Consider the following 16,733-nt stretch of genomic DNA (forward strand, 5'->3'; position numbering starts at 1 on the left):
ACAATAGTTTCAATGACTTAAAATTGCTGAGTTTTTAATTCTAAGGTCAAGTTAGCGTATTTCTGTTTACTTCATGTCAAGGGAGAGTGAATCCTCTAAAATCATTAAGTGCAGTTTTAGCTATTGAATCATCACGTAAACTTGTAACATGTTCTAACTTTGTTCGGTCCAGATGAAGAAAATGTTTTGATGGTTTTCTGTCCAAATCTTTTATAGTTTGTTTGGAAAGGATCCCCTCCCCAGTAAGGAGTTTTTCCTCTTTTACCTCTGGTAAATGTATTATCATTTAGGGCTGAAATCTGGTAAAAGATTGCAGAATAAAAGGCTGCCTTTAAAACTCATCTGAGGTTCCTTTGTGTTTTTAAAAATGTTTATTACAGTAAGGGCCAGTCAGATCCTTTGCTGTAGTCCTCTGACGTTAGGACATGTTGCGTCCTCCAGCAAAGGTAGCATCAGCTCCTCCTTGTGCTCCCTTGCTTTCGCTTGGAGCTGACTTGTGTGCCCTTGTAATTCTCCATCCTGTTTACCATTGACACATTTCTCACGTCATCATGATTTCTTTTGCAAGAGAACACTGAATGAAATTCCCTTAAGGGCCTGACTCCTCAGCAGCCTTCCTCCGCAAGGGATAGTGGCTCATCCTTCCTCCCAGGAGCTGAGGATATTGCCTCTCATTGGTGCCCGCAGAACCCAGGTCCTACAGCAGGAGCTAAACGAAACACTTAGCTGGCATACAAATTCTGTACATGTTTTATACCCTAGACCCCACCTTTCTGCTTAAAAATAATCTAGAGAGGAAAAAGACTTTCTATGAATCTTTTGCCTTATGAATTTAGTAAGTCAAAGGTCAAGTTGGGGTTTGTGCTTTATAAAGCATATATGTGTTAGTTTTTTTTTTTTTTTTTTTTTTTTTTTTTTTGCAGCGAACCATGGCGACTGGTAATACTACAGCCAGTGAGGAGGAGCGCAGTCTCCGGGAATGTGAGCTCTATGTGCAGAAGCACAACATCCAGGCTCTGCTCAAGGACTCGATTGTGCAGCTGTGCACTGCCCGGCCCGAGAGACCCATGGCATTCCTTAGGGAGTACTTCGAGAGGCTGGAAAAGGTAAAAATAAATGCGGGGGGGGGGGGCTGATATGATGACCCTGACAACTGTTAAATTTAATGCTCTGTAGAATGCTGCTAATTTGCACTTTTTGGAAGAAAATAAATTCTCGCCAAATAAGTCTAAGACAAGTGCAAATAAGAAATGCAGTGAAGGCATTTGTGATAATTTAAAGATTTTTAATCAATAGAATTTAATAAAAAAGACTATATACTTTATTTTTGCTAATAAAAGGTTTCAGCACATAGTTCTTGATAACTTTTAATTAGTACATAAAATTGACTATAACATAACCAATTGGTAGTACAGCAGTTGTATGAAATGAGAAATTCTAAAGTACTTAAAGGCAGTTAATGTTTTTTTTTCACCAAAGCAAGTAATAAGCTTTATTCCAGCTTTTAAAACTAGCACAATAAAACAATTGACTCTAGCTTATGGTTGGTATATCAGAAATTTTGAATTGGTGAAGTCTGTTTTACTGTGGTACATCTTAGATGCATTAATTATACAGTGCCGATCCAAGAGTCATGGTTGTCAGAATTTTACTCTTTAGTTTTAGTTAGGACTTGTTTCCCTCGGGGCAGGGAGTAATCCATTATTTTTTTTTGTTCATCCTTGTTGTATGTATGACCTTATATGTTTTTTGCTTTTCTAAGCAATGTAATAATTTTGCATCAAGGACAGTGCTTCAGTTCACTTCAAGAAATAAGGGGCTGGGCGTGGTGGCGCACGCTTGTAATCCCCGCGCTTGGGAGGCAGAGACAGGAGGATCGCGCAGGTTCGAAGCCAGCCACACGCGCTGGCTTAGGAGACCCTGTTTCCAAATAAAAAAATGTAAAAATAGGTCTGGGAGTGTAGCCCGGAGGTAGAAGGGCTCCCAGGAACCCCAGGACCACCCAAAAAAAAAAAAAAGGGATGAAAAACTCTAGATCCCCAAATGATTTGAGTAGTTTAGATTTTTTTTTTTTTTTTTTTTGCTTCTGTAAATCAGCGGGATAAATTTACAGGTTTCCTTTTGCTTATTGAAGTTTTGAAGTGGTTCATAAAGATCGTGATCGTGAACCATTTGGGGGGCATCCCTTTGATATATGATTATTAATTATCTAATTGTATAATAAAAGTGTTTATTATTTTGGGTATTGGTTTGGGCATTTTCTTACTGAATTTATTAGTAAAAGAATCTGTGTGCTGTGATTTAAAATGTTTGGGTAGCTCAGGGAGTAGATATTTTCTAGTGGTCTTTGAAAACTGTTGTAATTGGTATTTAGTGCCATGATTATAATAATAGAAAAAAATGTAGCCAGTTTCTATGAGTATAGCCTTGCTGTCTTGCAATTATAATAGAAATTCGGGCCTTTTCTTTTTCTTTTTTTTATGGTACTGGGGTTGGAACCCAGGGGCTTTTCCACCTCCGGGCTATATTCCCAGACCTATTTTATATTTTATTGGGAAACAGGGTCTCACTAAGTTGCCGAGAGCCTCACTAAGTAGCTGAGGCCTGCTTCGAACCTGTGTGATCCTCCTGTCTCGGCCTCCCAAGCGCAGGGATTACAAGCGTGCGCCACCACGCCTGGCTTGGGCCTTTTCTTATTAAGGAGTTTCTCAGTAATGAAAGTACTGTAGAACCAGACCGCGAGCGAGTGTTCCCTGTTTGGAAATCAAGTGCGTTCCTGGAGGTCTGCTTCTGAAATGGGTCACTGTAAGGTGATCCCTCTTTGGACATCAATAGAAATCATCAAATGAGGGGATTAGTTAGTGAGACAGTAAGTGTGTGTCTTTTTATAGGGAGTGTTGAATATGTGGTGCTGGTTTCAAAGCCTGTCTTCATCACAGCACTGTTTTAAGGACTAACCACGTTGGAAGGCAAGAATGACTTTTAGGAGAGTTTCTTTGGAATGCAATTTTTTGATTTATTGTGTATTGGCTTTTAAAAATTATCTTAATAAAATAAACACTTTTTTTTTCTTAACTAAGCGTCTTTGTTTGCTTGTATACACTTCTTTATCCAGGGTTAAATGTATAGACATACCTTGACTTTCAGGTACTAGATTTTTTACTTTTTACCAGGCTTTGTTCCATGTAGTCAGTGTTAATCTGTATGTGGAAAGTACATTGTCATATTCTTATCACCTCCTTCCCCATGACCCAGGAGTTGGGTTTCTGGAACCTTCAACTACTATATAAGAAGTATAGTCCAAACTCTTAGAGTTGTTCTTTTGAAAGGTTCCTCATTTTATTTCAGACCATTGTCTGGAATTTGCGTTATCTTTTATGCATGTATTTATTGGAACCTTGCCTTTCTGGTAGGTGAGAAAAATTATAAGGACGGCCACCTTTGAGTGTCTCCTATGTGCCCAGTACCATGGGAAGCATTTTGCATACATACTGTTCCCATTGTTTCAGATGGGTGAAGTAAGTAATTTTGCCCAGGCAGCAGATAAATGTAAGGAAATTAAGTAACTTAGCAGTGCTCACATAGTATAGTAGTAGTTGTCAGCTTGTGTTGCAGCAGCTCATGACACCCTAATTTCAGTGGTCTACTACAATAGATAATAGAGTTCTTCTTGGGCATTCCTAGCTCCTCCCGGCTCAGACTGTCTCGGCTTCCTCCCCCGCACCTTGTTCTGACACTGAGTGGAAGGAACAGCCACTCCATGCTGTTGGGCATGCTGTTGTCAAGGCAGAGAAAAGATGGAAGCTCAAGGCAGAGCCAGGCCACAGCAGCACACGGGCACGCTGTGGCACGTCCACCTAGACTCCACGGCCAGAACGCCTCATAGCCCAGGGCAGGCCGGGGTGGGCTCCACGTCATCTGCAGAGGATGGCAGGGGTGGAGGGAGACAGGTGGTAATGAACACAGAGTGTAGGGACAGATTTGAACCTAAGAGTAGAGAGTAATGCAGAAGAGTCAGGAACATCAACAACCAGCAAGCAGACCGACCGGGAGCTTCTGTTTTAATAAGTTGAAGAGCTGAGTAACAGCCGCCAGCGTAAGTGCATACTAGACATTGATGATCTCAGTAATGGCTGTGACTCATCAGATGAGGTGATATTCAGATAGCTGTTTTACAGACGCACTAGGATGTATGAGATAGTGTTAAATTCAGAATGTGTTTGTGACTTTAGGATTCTCTTAAAAACTCAGTTAAGTAGAATACAGTCCCCAAAGAGATGTCATTTGTGAATTTTTTCATGAAATTTTTGTGAAATGCTAGTGGCACATTTGGGGGTTGAATTTGTGTTTTCATACTCAAACTTTAAACTTGGGAGAGACCTGAATATTGAAATTTTGTGTTAATATGGAGTAGAAATATCTTATTAGTTATTGGAATTACCAAAATGAAAATAAAATGAGTTCTCTTAAAAAGTACTTTTTTTCCCCTTATGATTGGTACTAGGAATTGAACCCAGGGTGTTCTGTCTCCGAGTTATATTCCTAGTCCTATTTTTTATTCTTTCTTTCTTTTTTTTTTCGTGGTGTACTGGGGTTCCTAGAAACCGTTCTACCTCCAAGCTACACTCCCAGACCTATTTTATATATATTTTTTATTTGGAAATAGGGTCTCTTAAGCCAGCAAGGCTGGCTTCGAACCAGCGTGATCCTCCTGTCTCCGCCTCCCAAGCAGGGAAGTGCACCACCACTCCTGGCTTTATTCTTTATTTTGAAACGGTTTCACTAAGTTGCAGAGGCCTCTCACTAAGTAGCTGAGGCTGGCCCTGAACCTGTGGTCCTCCTATCTCAGCCTCCCAAGTACTGGGATTATAAGCATGTGCCACCATACCTGGCTTAAAAAATAGGTTAAATATTCATACGTGGTTCAAAATTCTGTAGGTACAAAAAAGTATAACAGTGCCTTCATTGGTGTAGCAAATGTCCTAGAAGTAATAGATGGATTTTTTTTTTTTAATATTTGGGCATTTTACATTTGAGCTACATTCCCAGCCCTATTTTTTATTTTATTTTTTATTTATTAAAAAATTTTTTTTTCGGGTCTGGAGGTGGAACTCAGGGGCATTTCACCTCTGAGCTACACTCTCTGCCCTATTTTTTATTCTTTATTTTGAAACAGGGTCTCACTAAATTGTAGAGGGCCATACTAAGTAGCTGAGGCTGTCCATGAACTAAGATCCTCTGGTCTCAGCCTCCGGAATGCTGGGATTACAAGCCTGCACCACCAGGCCCAGCTATTTAAATTTTGAAACAGTTTATCTAAGTTACTGAGGCCGGCCTCAGTTCTTCAGTCTTCCTGTCTTGGTCTCCCAGGCGCTGGGATTACAGGTGTGCTGTCTGTGCTGGACGATAGATATTTACAGAAAAACTTATTTATTAAAGGGCTTTCTTTTCCAACATGTGCCTGACATTCCATTGTATGTATACTGTAATTTATTTAATCACTACTGATGACCATTTTAGTTTCAAATATTTGTTAAAAACTCAAATATTTTTGTATGTAGAGTATTTCACAATATACATACCTTAGAATATATTTTTGGAAGCATAATGACAAAATTATCATGTCTAGAGGTAAATACATTTGTAATTAAATGTATATATAAGTATTAAAATTATTTTGTTGTGTTTTTCTTATTTTTTCAGAGAAGTGAGAAAAATAAAGATAACCTTTCCTTATAAAAAATGAAAATAAAAATCAGGCATGATTTTACTAATAGAAATGAACACTATTAACCCTTTAATGGTTAATGTTTTAGTCTTTTCTTACTGCATATGTAGAATTCTTAGTTGCTAAAAGCAGGGGTGAGGACTGTGCAGGAAAAGCAAAAACAAAAAAAACAAGGGTTTTTAATCAAATTTTCTTTATAAAATCATTAAATACAAAGTTGATTAGAATTTGAAAGATGGTTTATAAAAATAATGGAGAATGGGTCAAATGAAGGAGAAAGTAAAAAACACCTTCCAATTTTTTCCCATTTTACTTTAGGCATAGTAACTCATCCTTTACTGAGAGGCATTTCTTCTTAAGGCTCTAGATTAGAAAAAAAGAATGTTTAATAGCTGATCACAGTTATTACATGAATTTTGTTTTGTCAGGTATAAATCCTGGTAGTAAAGAATGCTGCTTGCTCTGCTAGAGAATTGCTAGGCTGGTCCCCATTATTTATTTATTGTGGTACTTGGAATTGTATCCAGGGGCATTCAATCTCTGAGCTACACCCGTAGCCCTGTTCATCTTTTATTTTGAAATGATCTTTCAAGGTTGATAAGACACTCGCTATGTTGCTGAGACTGGTCTCAAACCTGGGTCTTACTGTCTCAGCGTCCCAAATACTGGGATTACAGGCGAGTGCTACCATACGCTGCACCACATTGCTTATTGGTTTCTGGGACCCTGGCTAGAATGTGAATTCTGCAGGCTCAGGCTCCTCTCCAGCTGTTTGTTTATATATTCCTAGTTCCTTGTGTAGGATGTGAATGGCAGATCCAGAACATACTGAATTAATGAAATAATTCAGTAATTTAGACTCTGGATTACTTTGCTATGCCTGAATTGTTACTCTTGGTTAACATTCTTTGTGTTTTTTTGTGTGTGTTTGCACACACGTGTGCAAGGAGTGTGTGTGGAGGATGTTTCTTACCTTTTGCAGTAGCATACAAAAAATTGAATTCCCTGGATTTTGTTTTGTGATGTATTGCTTTTGTGTGCATCACAAATCCTTGCTGCTGATACCTTATTATAATGAGTATCTGGCGCACGCGCGCGCATGTGTGTGTGTGTTATTGTGGATGGAACCCAGAGGTGTTCTACTTCTGAGCTACACCTGACAGGGTCTCACTAAGTTGCAGAGGACTTCACTAAATTGCTGAGGCTGGCTGTGAACCATCTGTCTCAGCTTCCCAAGTACTGGCACACGTATGTGCCATGACCTGCTATATATCTGATTTTTTACTCCCATATTATGTGTCCTGTTCTAGTGGCTTTTGTTCATTAATAAGGTACACTATCTTTAACCATTTGAGGAACAGCATCTGAAGAACATTTCCTTGTTGGTTTTTTGTGTGTGTGGTACTGGTGATGGAATCCAGAGGATTCTACCTCCAGTCTACATTCCAGCCTTGTTTTATTTTGTTTGGAAACAGGGTTTTACTAGGTTGATGAGAGTTTCACTACTTGCTGATGCTGTCCTTGAACCTACAATCATCCTGTCTCAGCCTCCTAAATAGTGAGATTACAGGTGTATGCCACCACGAGTGGCAGAATATTTCTTTTAAAAATGTACTTTTAATTTTTTTCCTGTTTGGAATTGGCTATTCCTCCTTTATTTACATTGGTACTAGAACAAGAGACTTGAAGTGACTGAGCTGGATGAATGTGAGATTACCAACTTTACATGGGAAGTATCTCATTACAAACCCTTGATATTCTTTCAGGAAGAGGCAAAACAGATACAGAATCTGCAGAAAGCAGGTACCCGTACGGACTCGAGGGAGGATGAAATCTCTCCTCCTCCCCCCAATCCAGTGGTGAAGGGTCGGCGGCGACGCGGAGCCATCAGTGCTGAAGTCTACACGGAGGAAGATGCTGCATCGTATGTTAGAAAGGTAGCCTTGTCAGCTAAGCATGGGGGCAATGTCTGGGGGCCCATGGTGGGCCTCTAGTGTCCTTTGATGAGGACTTGCTCTTTTTGTGTGTGTGTGTGTGGTATTGGGGATGGAACCCAGGGGCATTCTACTTTTGAGCTACAACCTCCAGTTCTATTTTGTATTTTTTATTTTGAAACGAGGTCTCACTAAGTTGCAGAGGGCCTCACTAAGTAGCTGAAGCTGTCCACGAACCTCGATCCTCCTGTCTCAGCCTCCCAAGTACTGGGATTACAAGCATGCGCCAACACGCCAAGCTGGCTTGCCCTATCTCAAACAGTTCAAGACAAAGTACCGTTATCAGGCACCAGAGAACAGGTTTCTTTAAGCTCACTCAGGAAATAACCAGCTAATAGTGATTAGAAACCAGCGAGTAATTGGGGGTTGGCCGTTTCCATGCTGCTGTTTTGCAATTGTTCCTTTTTCTTGTGAATCATGGTGTCAGTGTTTTATACTCTAATTCATGTTACAGCTTTTAACCCTTTATTCTTCCTAATTGGCTCTTTCTCAGAGCCAGCTGGCTGTTTTGAGTGATGCTAGTAGCCCTTAGGGGAACTGAAATCTGGGGTTTGGGGCCTTGTAAAACTAGTAGTACTACAGGATCACAGTTTAAAAAATAAATAATTGTTATCAAAGAGTTAGTTTTGCCTTTGGTTAAGGTGCTTTGGTTTGTTTAGTTGTTAACTGGGGACTGGCCTTCAAATCCAGGCCTGTCTCTAGGCAAGGGGATTAAGTAGCCAATATTTGTTGAATACTTTTTGAATCTCAGTGCTTTGTAGTGAGAATATTTAACTCAAAGCAGTCTTATTTACATACCATAGTGTGGCTTGACATTTAATTGAAATGCAAGTTTGCAAACATGTAGTGTGTTTGGTTTATGGGATTGTCATTTGACCTTCAATTCTTTTTCTAGGTTATACCAAAAGATTATAAGACAATGGCTGCTTTAGCCAAAGCCATTGAAAAGAATGTGCTGTTTTCACATCTTGATGATAATGAGAGAAGGTAGGTATAGGTTTTTTTATTGTCATTGTGAGTTTTAAGGCTCTTAGTTGTTAACCAAATGACATTTGGGCTGAAAATCTAGGAGCTTTAATTCTAAGGTTAATATTTGAAATCCACTATAAAGAGACCTTGAGATCTAACACGAGGCCTTCTGTTCCTTGCAGTGATATTTTTGATGCCATGTTTCCGGTCTCCTTTATTGCTGGAGAGACAGTTATCCAGCAAGGTAAGAACTGCTTTTTCTGTGACATGCAGTGTTACGGTGTGGGAAAGGAGGCGAGACTGGAGGCTTCATTTTCTTTTATTGGAGTTTGTTTTCCATTTCTGATGCTATTATTTTTCTTCTGTTATACTATTAAATTTTCTTATTCCCTTTTTCTTAAAAATTTTCAACCAAAAGGGATACTCTCCAAGGGATTAATATTTCAGATAGATTTTGCTTCTCATAACTGGTAAAGGAAATAACTGTTTTAAAATTTTGAATGGCATATGGAATTTCAGAAAAATAAATATATGTCCTTTATAATGATTAGTAATCACTTCTAAAAGTAAGAAATAAGCTAGTTCTTCATCATATAGCCCATCTATTTATAAGGTTTCATGCATCCTATAAATCTTTACTGTTTTGCCCACACAGACAAACATGAATCTAATCTTTTGGATTATCTTATTTTTTCTTATTTATTATAAAAACTTATCATAGATTTTTATTTTTATTTTTATTATTTTTTGTGGTACTGGGGCTGGAACCTAGAAGCTTTCTACGTCCTGGAAACCCTTCTGTCTATGGGCTACACTCCCAGACCTATTTTATATTTTTATTTGGAAACAGGGTCTCTTAAGCCAGCGTGGCTGTCTTTGAACCTGCGCGATCCTCCTGTCTCTGCCCCCCAAGCGCGGGGATTACAAGCGTGCGCCACCACACCCGGCTCTATTTTTATTTATATATATATATATATATTTCATGTGGAAACAGTGTCTCACTAAGTTGCTGAGAGCCTCACTAAGCAGCTGAGGCTGGTTTCGAACCTGCGAGATCCTCCTGTCTCAGCTTCCCAAGAGCAGGGATTACAAGCATGCACCACCACGCCCGGTTTGTCATAGGTTTTTTTTTTTTTTTTTTTTTTGGTGGTACTGGGGTTCCTGGAAGCCCTTCTAGCTTCGGGCTACACTCCCAGACCTATTTTTACATTTTTATTTGGAAACAGGGTCTCCTAAACCAGCGCGGGGCTGGCTTCGAACCTGTGCGATCCTCCTGTCTCTGCCTCCCAAGCGCAGGCATTACAAGCGTATGTTTTTCCACTTTGTAACAGTGTGGTATTTTTATTTACTATTTGTTTCTTATATTTTTATAGATGCCATAGCAGGTAATGACTTTGTACACATATGTAGCTTTCTAAAATTATTTTTTAGAGGTATTCTTCACCATTTAAGTAACTAAAAAAATTGATCAATGCTGATCTAAATATGTTGTTGGAGCCAGGTGTGGCGGCGCACACTTGTAATCCCAATATTTGAGAGGCTGAGACAGGAGGATCACAGGTTTGAAGCCAGCCTCAGCAATTTAGTGAGGCCCTATTTACAAATAAAAAATAAAAAAGGCTGGGGGTGTAGCTCAGAGGTAGAAGAATGCCCCAGCATTCTGTTCAGTCTCCAGTACCCTCCCCCCAGATATGTTACTGGATTTTTTTCTTAAAAGATCATGTTAATTTTAATACCTCCTTAAGCACTACCATAAAATGAGTTGTTTTGTGGTCAATAATTTCTACTTATGTCTTTAATTCTCTTTTAGGTGATGAAGGGGATAACTTCTACGTGATTGATCAAGGAGAGATGGATGTAAGATTTTGTAAAAGCAAAAATGTTGATAATCTTAAAAGTCTGTTGATTTTTATTGCTTCTAAGCATTAAGCACAGTGTTTAAGGGCCATTGTAGCCCATGTGTTGCATCACCACCTTTTACCAAATGTTTTTATGACATTGAGCAGTCTTTTAAGGGTAATTTATCTAGCCAGACATAGAGTTCACAAGTCTTGATGGAGTAGTAGTTACCAAGGGTGTGCATGCTGTGGAAGCCAGGACAGAAGTGTAAGGGAGAATCTAGATCTAGCTCTCAGCCATGAAACGTAATACAGCTTGTTTCATCCTGGAAGTTTTGATATAGATGAAATGGGTATAAAACCAGCATTGATTTCATAGGATTATTAGAAAATTCAGTGACTTAACAGAAGGAAAATGCTTAGTATAGGTTGTTATTTATTTGGTAAGTGGATCATTGGTGTTAGACTTGACTCACCTCTTTCGTCATCATTCCTACCAAGTTCACTTTATTCCTATCAGAAACTTTTTCATTTAAGTCATTGTCAGAAGTCAACTATTTTGCTGTACTGTGTTCTGAAAACATGATTTATAATGTTTTTTAAATCAAATTCAGGATTTTGACCTCTAAAAAGATATGAAATTTTTAACATGTTTATATGTATAGAGAAAAACACTTTTGGCGCCATTTACATTTTAGGTCTATGTCAACAATGAATGGGCCACCAGTGTTGGGGAGGGAGGGAGCTTCGGAGAACTTGCTTTGATCTATGGGACACCCAGAGCAGCTACTGTCAAAGCGAAGACAAATGTGAAACTGTGGGGCATTGACCGGGACAGCTACCGAAGAATCCTCATGGTGAGTAGAGACCATGGCTTTTGGAGTGGACTTAGGAGTCTAGTCGCTATGACTAATGTTTGAGTGAAGACACAAAAGAAAATGAGAGTATTCCTTTCTTTCGCTAATTGAATGTTTTGCAGTAATCCCAGTTTAGTATCATTCACTATGCCATTTGAGACAGTGATGTTTTATAACGAAAGTCTGGCCAGAAATAACTTGGGAAACTGTAAATATGATGTATGTACAGTGGTCAGCTCATGTTTGGAAATCTCTCCATTTGTCAGTAGTTGTGTCTTGTTCTTGCCTACCACAGATCGCCTGACACAGGCTGCTTGTAAGTGCATGAAGTTATTGAAGGCCATTCAGAAGTGGTCAGCTTCTCTAAACACAGCGGGTCATCAGTAATGCACACATCATTTCTCTTAGAGGAGTAAACAAAATAATAAGACCCCTGGGACATTCTGCTGATACAGTCAGATTTTTTGAGAGCTCTCTTAATAAACGAATAGTGCAGGTTTGGGTGTTTTAAGTCCCAGCAAGTGGTGGTGTACATTGTGAATGGTTTTCTAAAATTTTTGTGGTGTCCATCTGGTTGTTTGAAAATTTGAAGTCTGATGGTACTTATAATTTTTTTTTTGTATTTGGGACACACACACACACACACACACACACACTTTGAAATCTTTGAAATATTCCTGTATTTCTGCATCCCTGGTGTGGGTACCAAAATCCACAAATGCTCAAGTTCCCTATATGAAATAGGGTAGTGTTTACATATAACCCACACATATCTTCCATTACTTTAATTAAATCATCTCTAGGCTACCTGTAATACTGAATACAAAGTAATTGTTATGTAAATAGTTGTTCCACTGTATTGTTTATGGGTTAATGACAAGAAAAAGTGTGTAAGTTCAGTGTAGACACAATTTTTTCCCCGAGTATTTTCAGTCTGCAGTTGATTCAGTATTAATGTGAAAGCTGGAGGGCACACTGTGTGTGTGGCGGCTGTATAATGCCTCTTGGCTGGGGCGGGGGTAGGGCTCAGGCACATGGACCGTGTGTTTTCTCCTCCCTCCCCCACACATGAATACATTTTGTGGACAATAAGTCATCTTGGTTAAGTTTGGGATGGTGGAACATGTCTGTCTGTCTGTGTGTCTGTCTGTCTGTGTGTCTGTCTGTCTGTCTGTCTGTCTGTCTAAGACAGTAGGCACTAGTTTATTTCCCTGCATGGGCGGTTGGGGTTCAGGAGAACATTTGGACTGGGAGTTTAGTAGGACCTGAGCTTCTGCTCGTTTGACATTCATTACTCGGTGCTGTGCGCCTTCTTTGGCCATACATCTGGTGTTCCTTTTATAGGAGCAAAGTTACGGAGAGCTTTTTACAGAGCTCAACAGGAGCCCACCATATTCAACAGGAAGAAAAGTGATTACAAAGTAAAAGACAGCAGCGAAAGCAAGCTTTGACTTTTTAAATTTATTGGAAACTTGATATTTATTATTCTATAGCGTTGTATAATAATTACATGTTTTTGGGATATTACTTTTGTTGTTTATTTTTTATAGGGAAGCACCCTGAGAAAGCGAAAGATGTATGAAGAGTTCCTTAGTAAAGTGTCTATTTTAGGTGAGTTTGGGGAAATTGCATGGAGAATTACTAAATGAAAGTATTAGTGATACTTAGCAGAACCTATTATATTTCATAAAAAGTATTCTAGTTAACTCATTTTTTGTTTGTTAATAGTAATGAAAAACATGGTCTTTGCATTTGATAGTGTTGAAAGTTTGGCTGAATTAAAAGCAATTTCCAGGTGTTGAATCTGCTAATATGTACCAGAACTTTGAAGTGATTGGACATGGGGAAAAGCTTTCTAAAAACGTAGGTGCTACTCATTCCTTTTACTGAGACAGAAAGACTGAAAAGTGCCCTGACATGGACGTCACAGGTGCTCCCACTGTGACTGCTCTGTCGTCCCTCATTGGGTTCACTGGTTCTGGAAAGTATTCCTGAGAAGGCATGCGCTGTGTGGAGAGGTATCACTTGCTGCATCCTCTGAAAAGATGCCGGCCTTGTTGAAATTTCAAGCATGCTAATTGGAGATACTGCTCTCTGTTTTGCTCTGTGGACTGGAAGATGTTTTTAGGACCTGTTCTTTAGAAACAGTAATGAGGACAATCTCTTACCATTGTTTCATTATAGTATTTGACTTATCTCCTTATTTGCCCTTTGTTTAGTATCCTGGATATGGGTTGGCCTTTGGGAACAAAAGTTATTTTCTGGCTCCTTTTGTTAGGTTTTTTTTTTTTTTTTTTGCGGGTCTAGGGATGGAACCCAGGGGCATTTGACCTCCGAGCTACACCCTCTGCCCTATTTTTTATTCTTTATTTTGAAACCGGGTCTCGCCGAGTTGCAGAGGGCCTCACTAAGTAGCTGAGGCTGTCCTAGAACCGTGATCCTCCAGGTCTCAGCCTCCCGAATGCTGGGATTACAAGCGTGCGCCACCTCGCCCGGCATCTTTTGTTAGCTTCATAAATATATTTAACTGAGGGTTTCAGTGGCTGACGTGTTTCTTTTAACCTTTGAAAAAATACAGATAATGACTTTGGGTTCTGCACTTGTAGGTTTCACTTGCATGGAGGGTCATCTTTAGGTTTGCGTAATAATCACATTTTCTTATGCCTTTGCCATTTGGTACAGTTGGTATAAATTAACCTGGCTACTAAACTAAGGAGGTAAGGACTCTGCAGGTAGTAGGAGAATCCAGCTGAGACTAAGGTAAAGACAGGCGTCACCCCGTGTTGGCTCAGACACGACTGGAGTGTGCAGTGGGCGTGGTTATTTGGTCGAAATGCTTTGTGATTTTTGTTTCAAAATTTTTAGCAGCAGATAATGTAGAGAAATTCTTTTGATTCTTGTCTTTCAGAGTCTTTGGATAAGTGGGAGCGTCTCACAGTAGCTGATGCATTGGAGCCGGTCCAGTTTGAGGATGGGCAGAAGATTGTGGTGCAGGGAGAACCAGGGGACGAATTCTTCATTATTTTAGAGGTAAAGAACTCTGCACTTGAATCTTTACAAAGTTATATGCAGGGGGGATGAGGGTTAATTCTGATTCACAGCTTTAGTTTTTATGACCACCGGAGTTGTTTTTTTTTAATTGTTTTGGGGGACTGTGAATGTAAGTGGTAAGAATGCTTGCCTAACATGCTCGTGCCCTGGGTTTGATTCCCAGTGTGCTGCAAAAAAATAACGTTGCATGCAATTCTGAGTGTGCTAGTGAAGCCTAACTAGCCCAGCACAAGGTTGGTTTTTTTTTTTTTTTTTTTTTCCTGTACTGGGGATTGAACCCAGGGGCATTTTACCTCTCCAAGCTACGCCCCTAGCCCTATTTTTTATTCTTTACTTTGAAACAGGGTCTCACTAAGTAGCTGAGACAGGCCACAAAACTATGATTCTCCTACCTCAGCCTCCCAAGTACTGGCATTACAAGCATGCTCCACCACGCCTGGCTGAAAGTTAATTAAAAAAAATTTTTTTTTTCTTTGAAATGTTGTTGTTTGGGTTTCTGCCAGGGCACTATATTTTAATAAGAGTTTGAGTCAGAATTTTGGGAAGGCCCTGGACATGTTGGCCAAACCCTGAGTTACCCAGATTACTCTGTATTATGTAAGCCAAAAAGACTCATGATTGAGTATAACATACTGATGACTCTGCACTGACCTCGCTAAATACAAGTGTTTGGGCTATTTGGCAAACACTGATTAAAGATAATTATTTAAAATCTGAAAGTCACTGTGTTTCGTATGTTGGTAGTCCTGGGAAACGTATAGCAGGTCATCTTGCCTTCCAGAGCAGCCATAGAAATGGGAAGCATGGTTGTGCTATTCCAAAAAAGTGTTACTTTTAAAGCAAGCAGTGAGTTTGGGCTGGGCCCATGTCTGCAGTTAACTAACCTATAGTTTCTAACGAGTCTGGAATCTTTACCTCACTAACCTAGTTTGCCAAATAGTCTGATTTCTTTGCCTTAGTTTTATAGGAGCCTTAACAGCAGGGAATACTGGTTAAACAGAAATCAAAGCTCTAATGATTTGACTTTGAGTCATCTCATCTTATGAACACAGATGAGTTGAAATAGCCACTGATTGCACTTCCCCCTCCCTTTTGCAGGACAGCTACAATTGCGCAGGCTATTCTGGTTAGCAAGGCTTTGCTTATTAGTTTTTTGGTCATTTTCTTGTAGGGGTCAGCTGCTGTCCTGCAACGTCGGTCAGAAAATGAAGAGTTTGTTGAAGTGGGAAGATTGGGGCCTTCTGATTATTTCGGTATGTTGGATTCCTTAATTTAAATGTTTTTTTCAAATTACCTTTCAAGCATTGTAGTCTTTCATAATTTTGTCTGTTTTTTGAGTTTTATTTTTTAATTGTATTATTTGTTGGTGCTCAGAGAAATAGTGTGAGATTTTGATCTTTACTGATTGTCTCATACCTATTAGTAATCTTTTCATGTGCAGATGTGGAGTGGCCTCTGCTGAGCTACAAGAGAAATCAGTCTCTGCTTTCTTTCTCAGAAGTGCACCTTTTAAGGAGGCATTTCCTCAGAAGTTGACTGCATCCCCTTTGTCTTTTCAGGTGAAATCGCGCTCCTGATGAATCGTCCCCGAGCAGCCACCGTGGTTGCGCGTGGCCCCTTGAAGTGCGTCAAGCTGGACCGACCTCGATTTGAGCGTGTCCTCGGCCCGTGCTCAGATATCCTCAAACGGAACATCCAGCAGTACAACAGCTTCGTGTCGCTGTCTGTCTGATGTGCTTCCTTTCTCCTGTCCCCAAGCTTCACTCACGCAGACTGCTTTATTTTCCCTACTTGCAGTACCAAGTGGCCACTGGCATTGCAGCTTCCTGTCTCTTTATATTAAAAGTTGCTTTTATTGCACCATTTTTAATTTGGAGCATTAATGAATGCTCGTACACAAATAAATAGAAGGCGTTCCGTGGACTCTGCTGTTACTGCTTCTCTCTGTGCAGTGTAGCGTTCAGCCGGGCAGCGAGTGCCGTGCCTTTTGCTGAGGGCCGATCCCACCACCAGGGGGTGCCGCAGAGTCGTGGTGTAACAGTGCAAGGGTTTTGTAAGTGACATAATTTTCTAGTTCTAAGCATATTTAGACTGTAGCCCATATGTGCTATTTCTTCATAGAATAAATGGTTTCTCATTAAGCTTTAAGGATAAAGAGAACTGGGTATAGAAGAATCTTAGTAGAGTAGAAAGACATGTTTTAATTAAACTAGCTCAAAAGGTGGAAAAATGCCCATTTTTACTAAATTATTAGATGGATATGATTGGTTCTGTTTTTCCCCTGTTTTTAACCTAA

The 16,733-nt window shown here is 39.7% G+C and overlaps 1 protein-coding gene across 1 annotated transcript; it reads left to right on the plus strand.

The window, feature by feature from the left end:
• Window positions 1-903: 903 nt before the first annotated feature.
• PRKAR1A (protein kinase cAMP-dependent type I regulatory subunit alpha) lies at window positions 904-16,169 on the plus strand (the record flags this gene model as incomplete). The annotated part of the gene is made up of 10 exons (XM_080712961.1): window positions 904-1,106; window positions 7,495-7,665; window positions 8,618-8,709; window positions 8,874-8,935; window positions 10,502-10,548; window positions 11,228-11,386; window positions 12,937-12,997; window positions 14,295-14,416; window positions 15,609-15,690; window positions 15,997-16,169. The coding sequence occupies exons 1-10, from the start codon at window positions 930-932 to the stop codon at window positions 16,167-16,169; spliced, it is 1,146 nt and encodes a 381-aa protein (XP_080569087.1). The 5' UTR covers window positions 904-929.
• Window positions 16,170-16,733: the final 564 nt, after the last annotated feature.

The sequence above is a fragment of the Muscardinus avellanarius genome (assembly GCF_963383645.1).
Source record: "Muscardinus avellanarius genome assembly, chromosome: 16".
In the NCBI taxonomy this organism is placed as follows: domain Eukaryota; kingdom Metazoa; phylum Chordata; class Mammalia; order Rodentia; family Gliridae; genus Muscardinus; species Muscardinus avellanarius.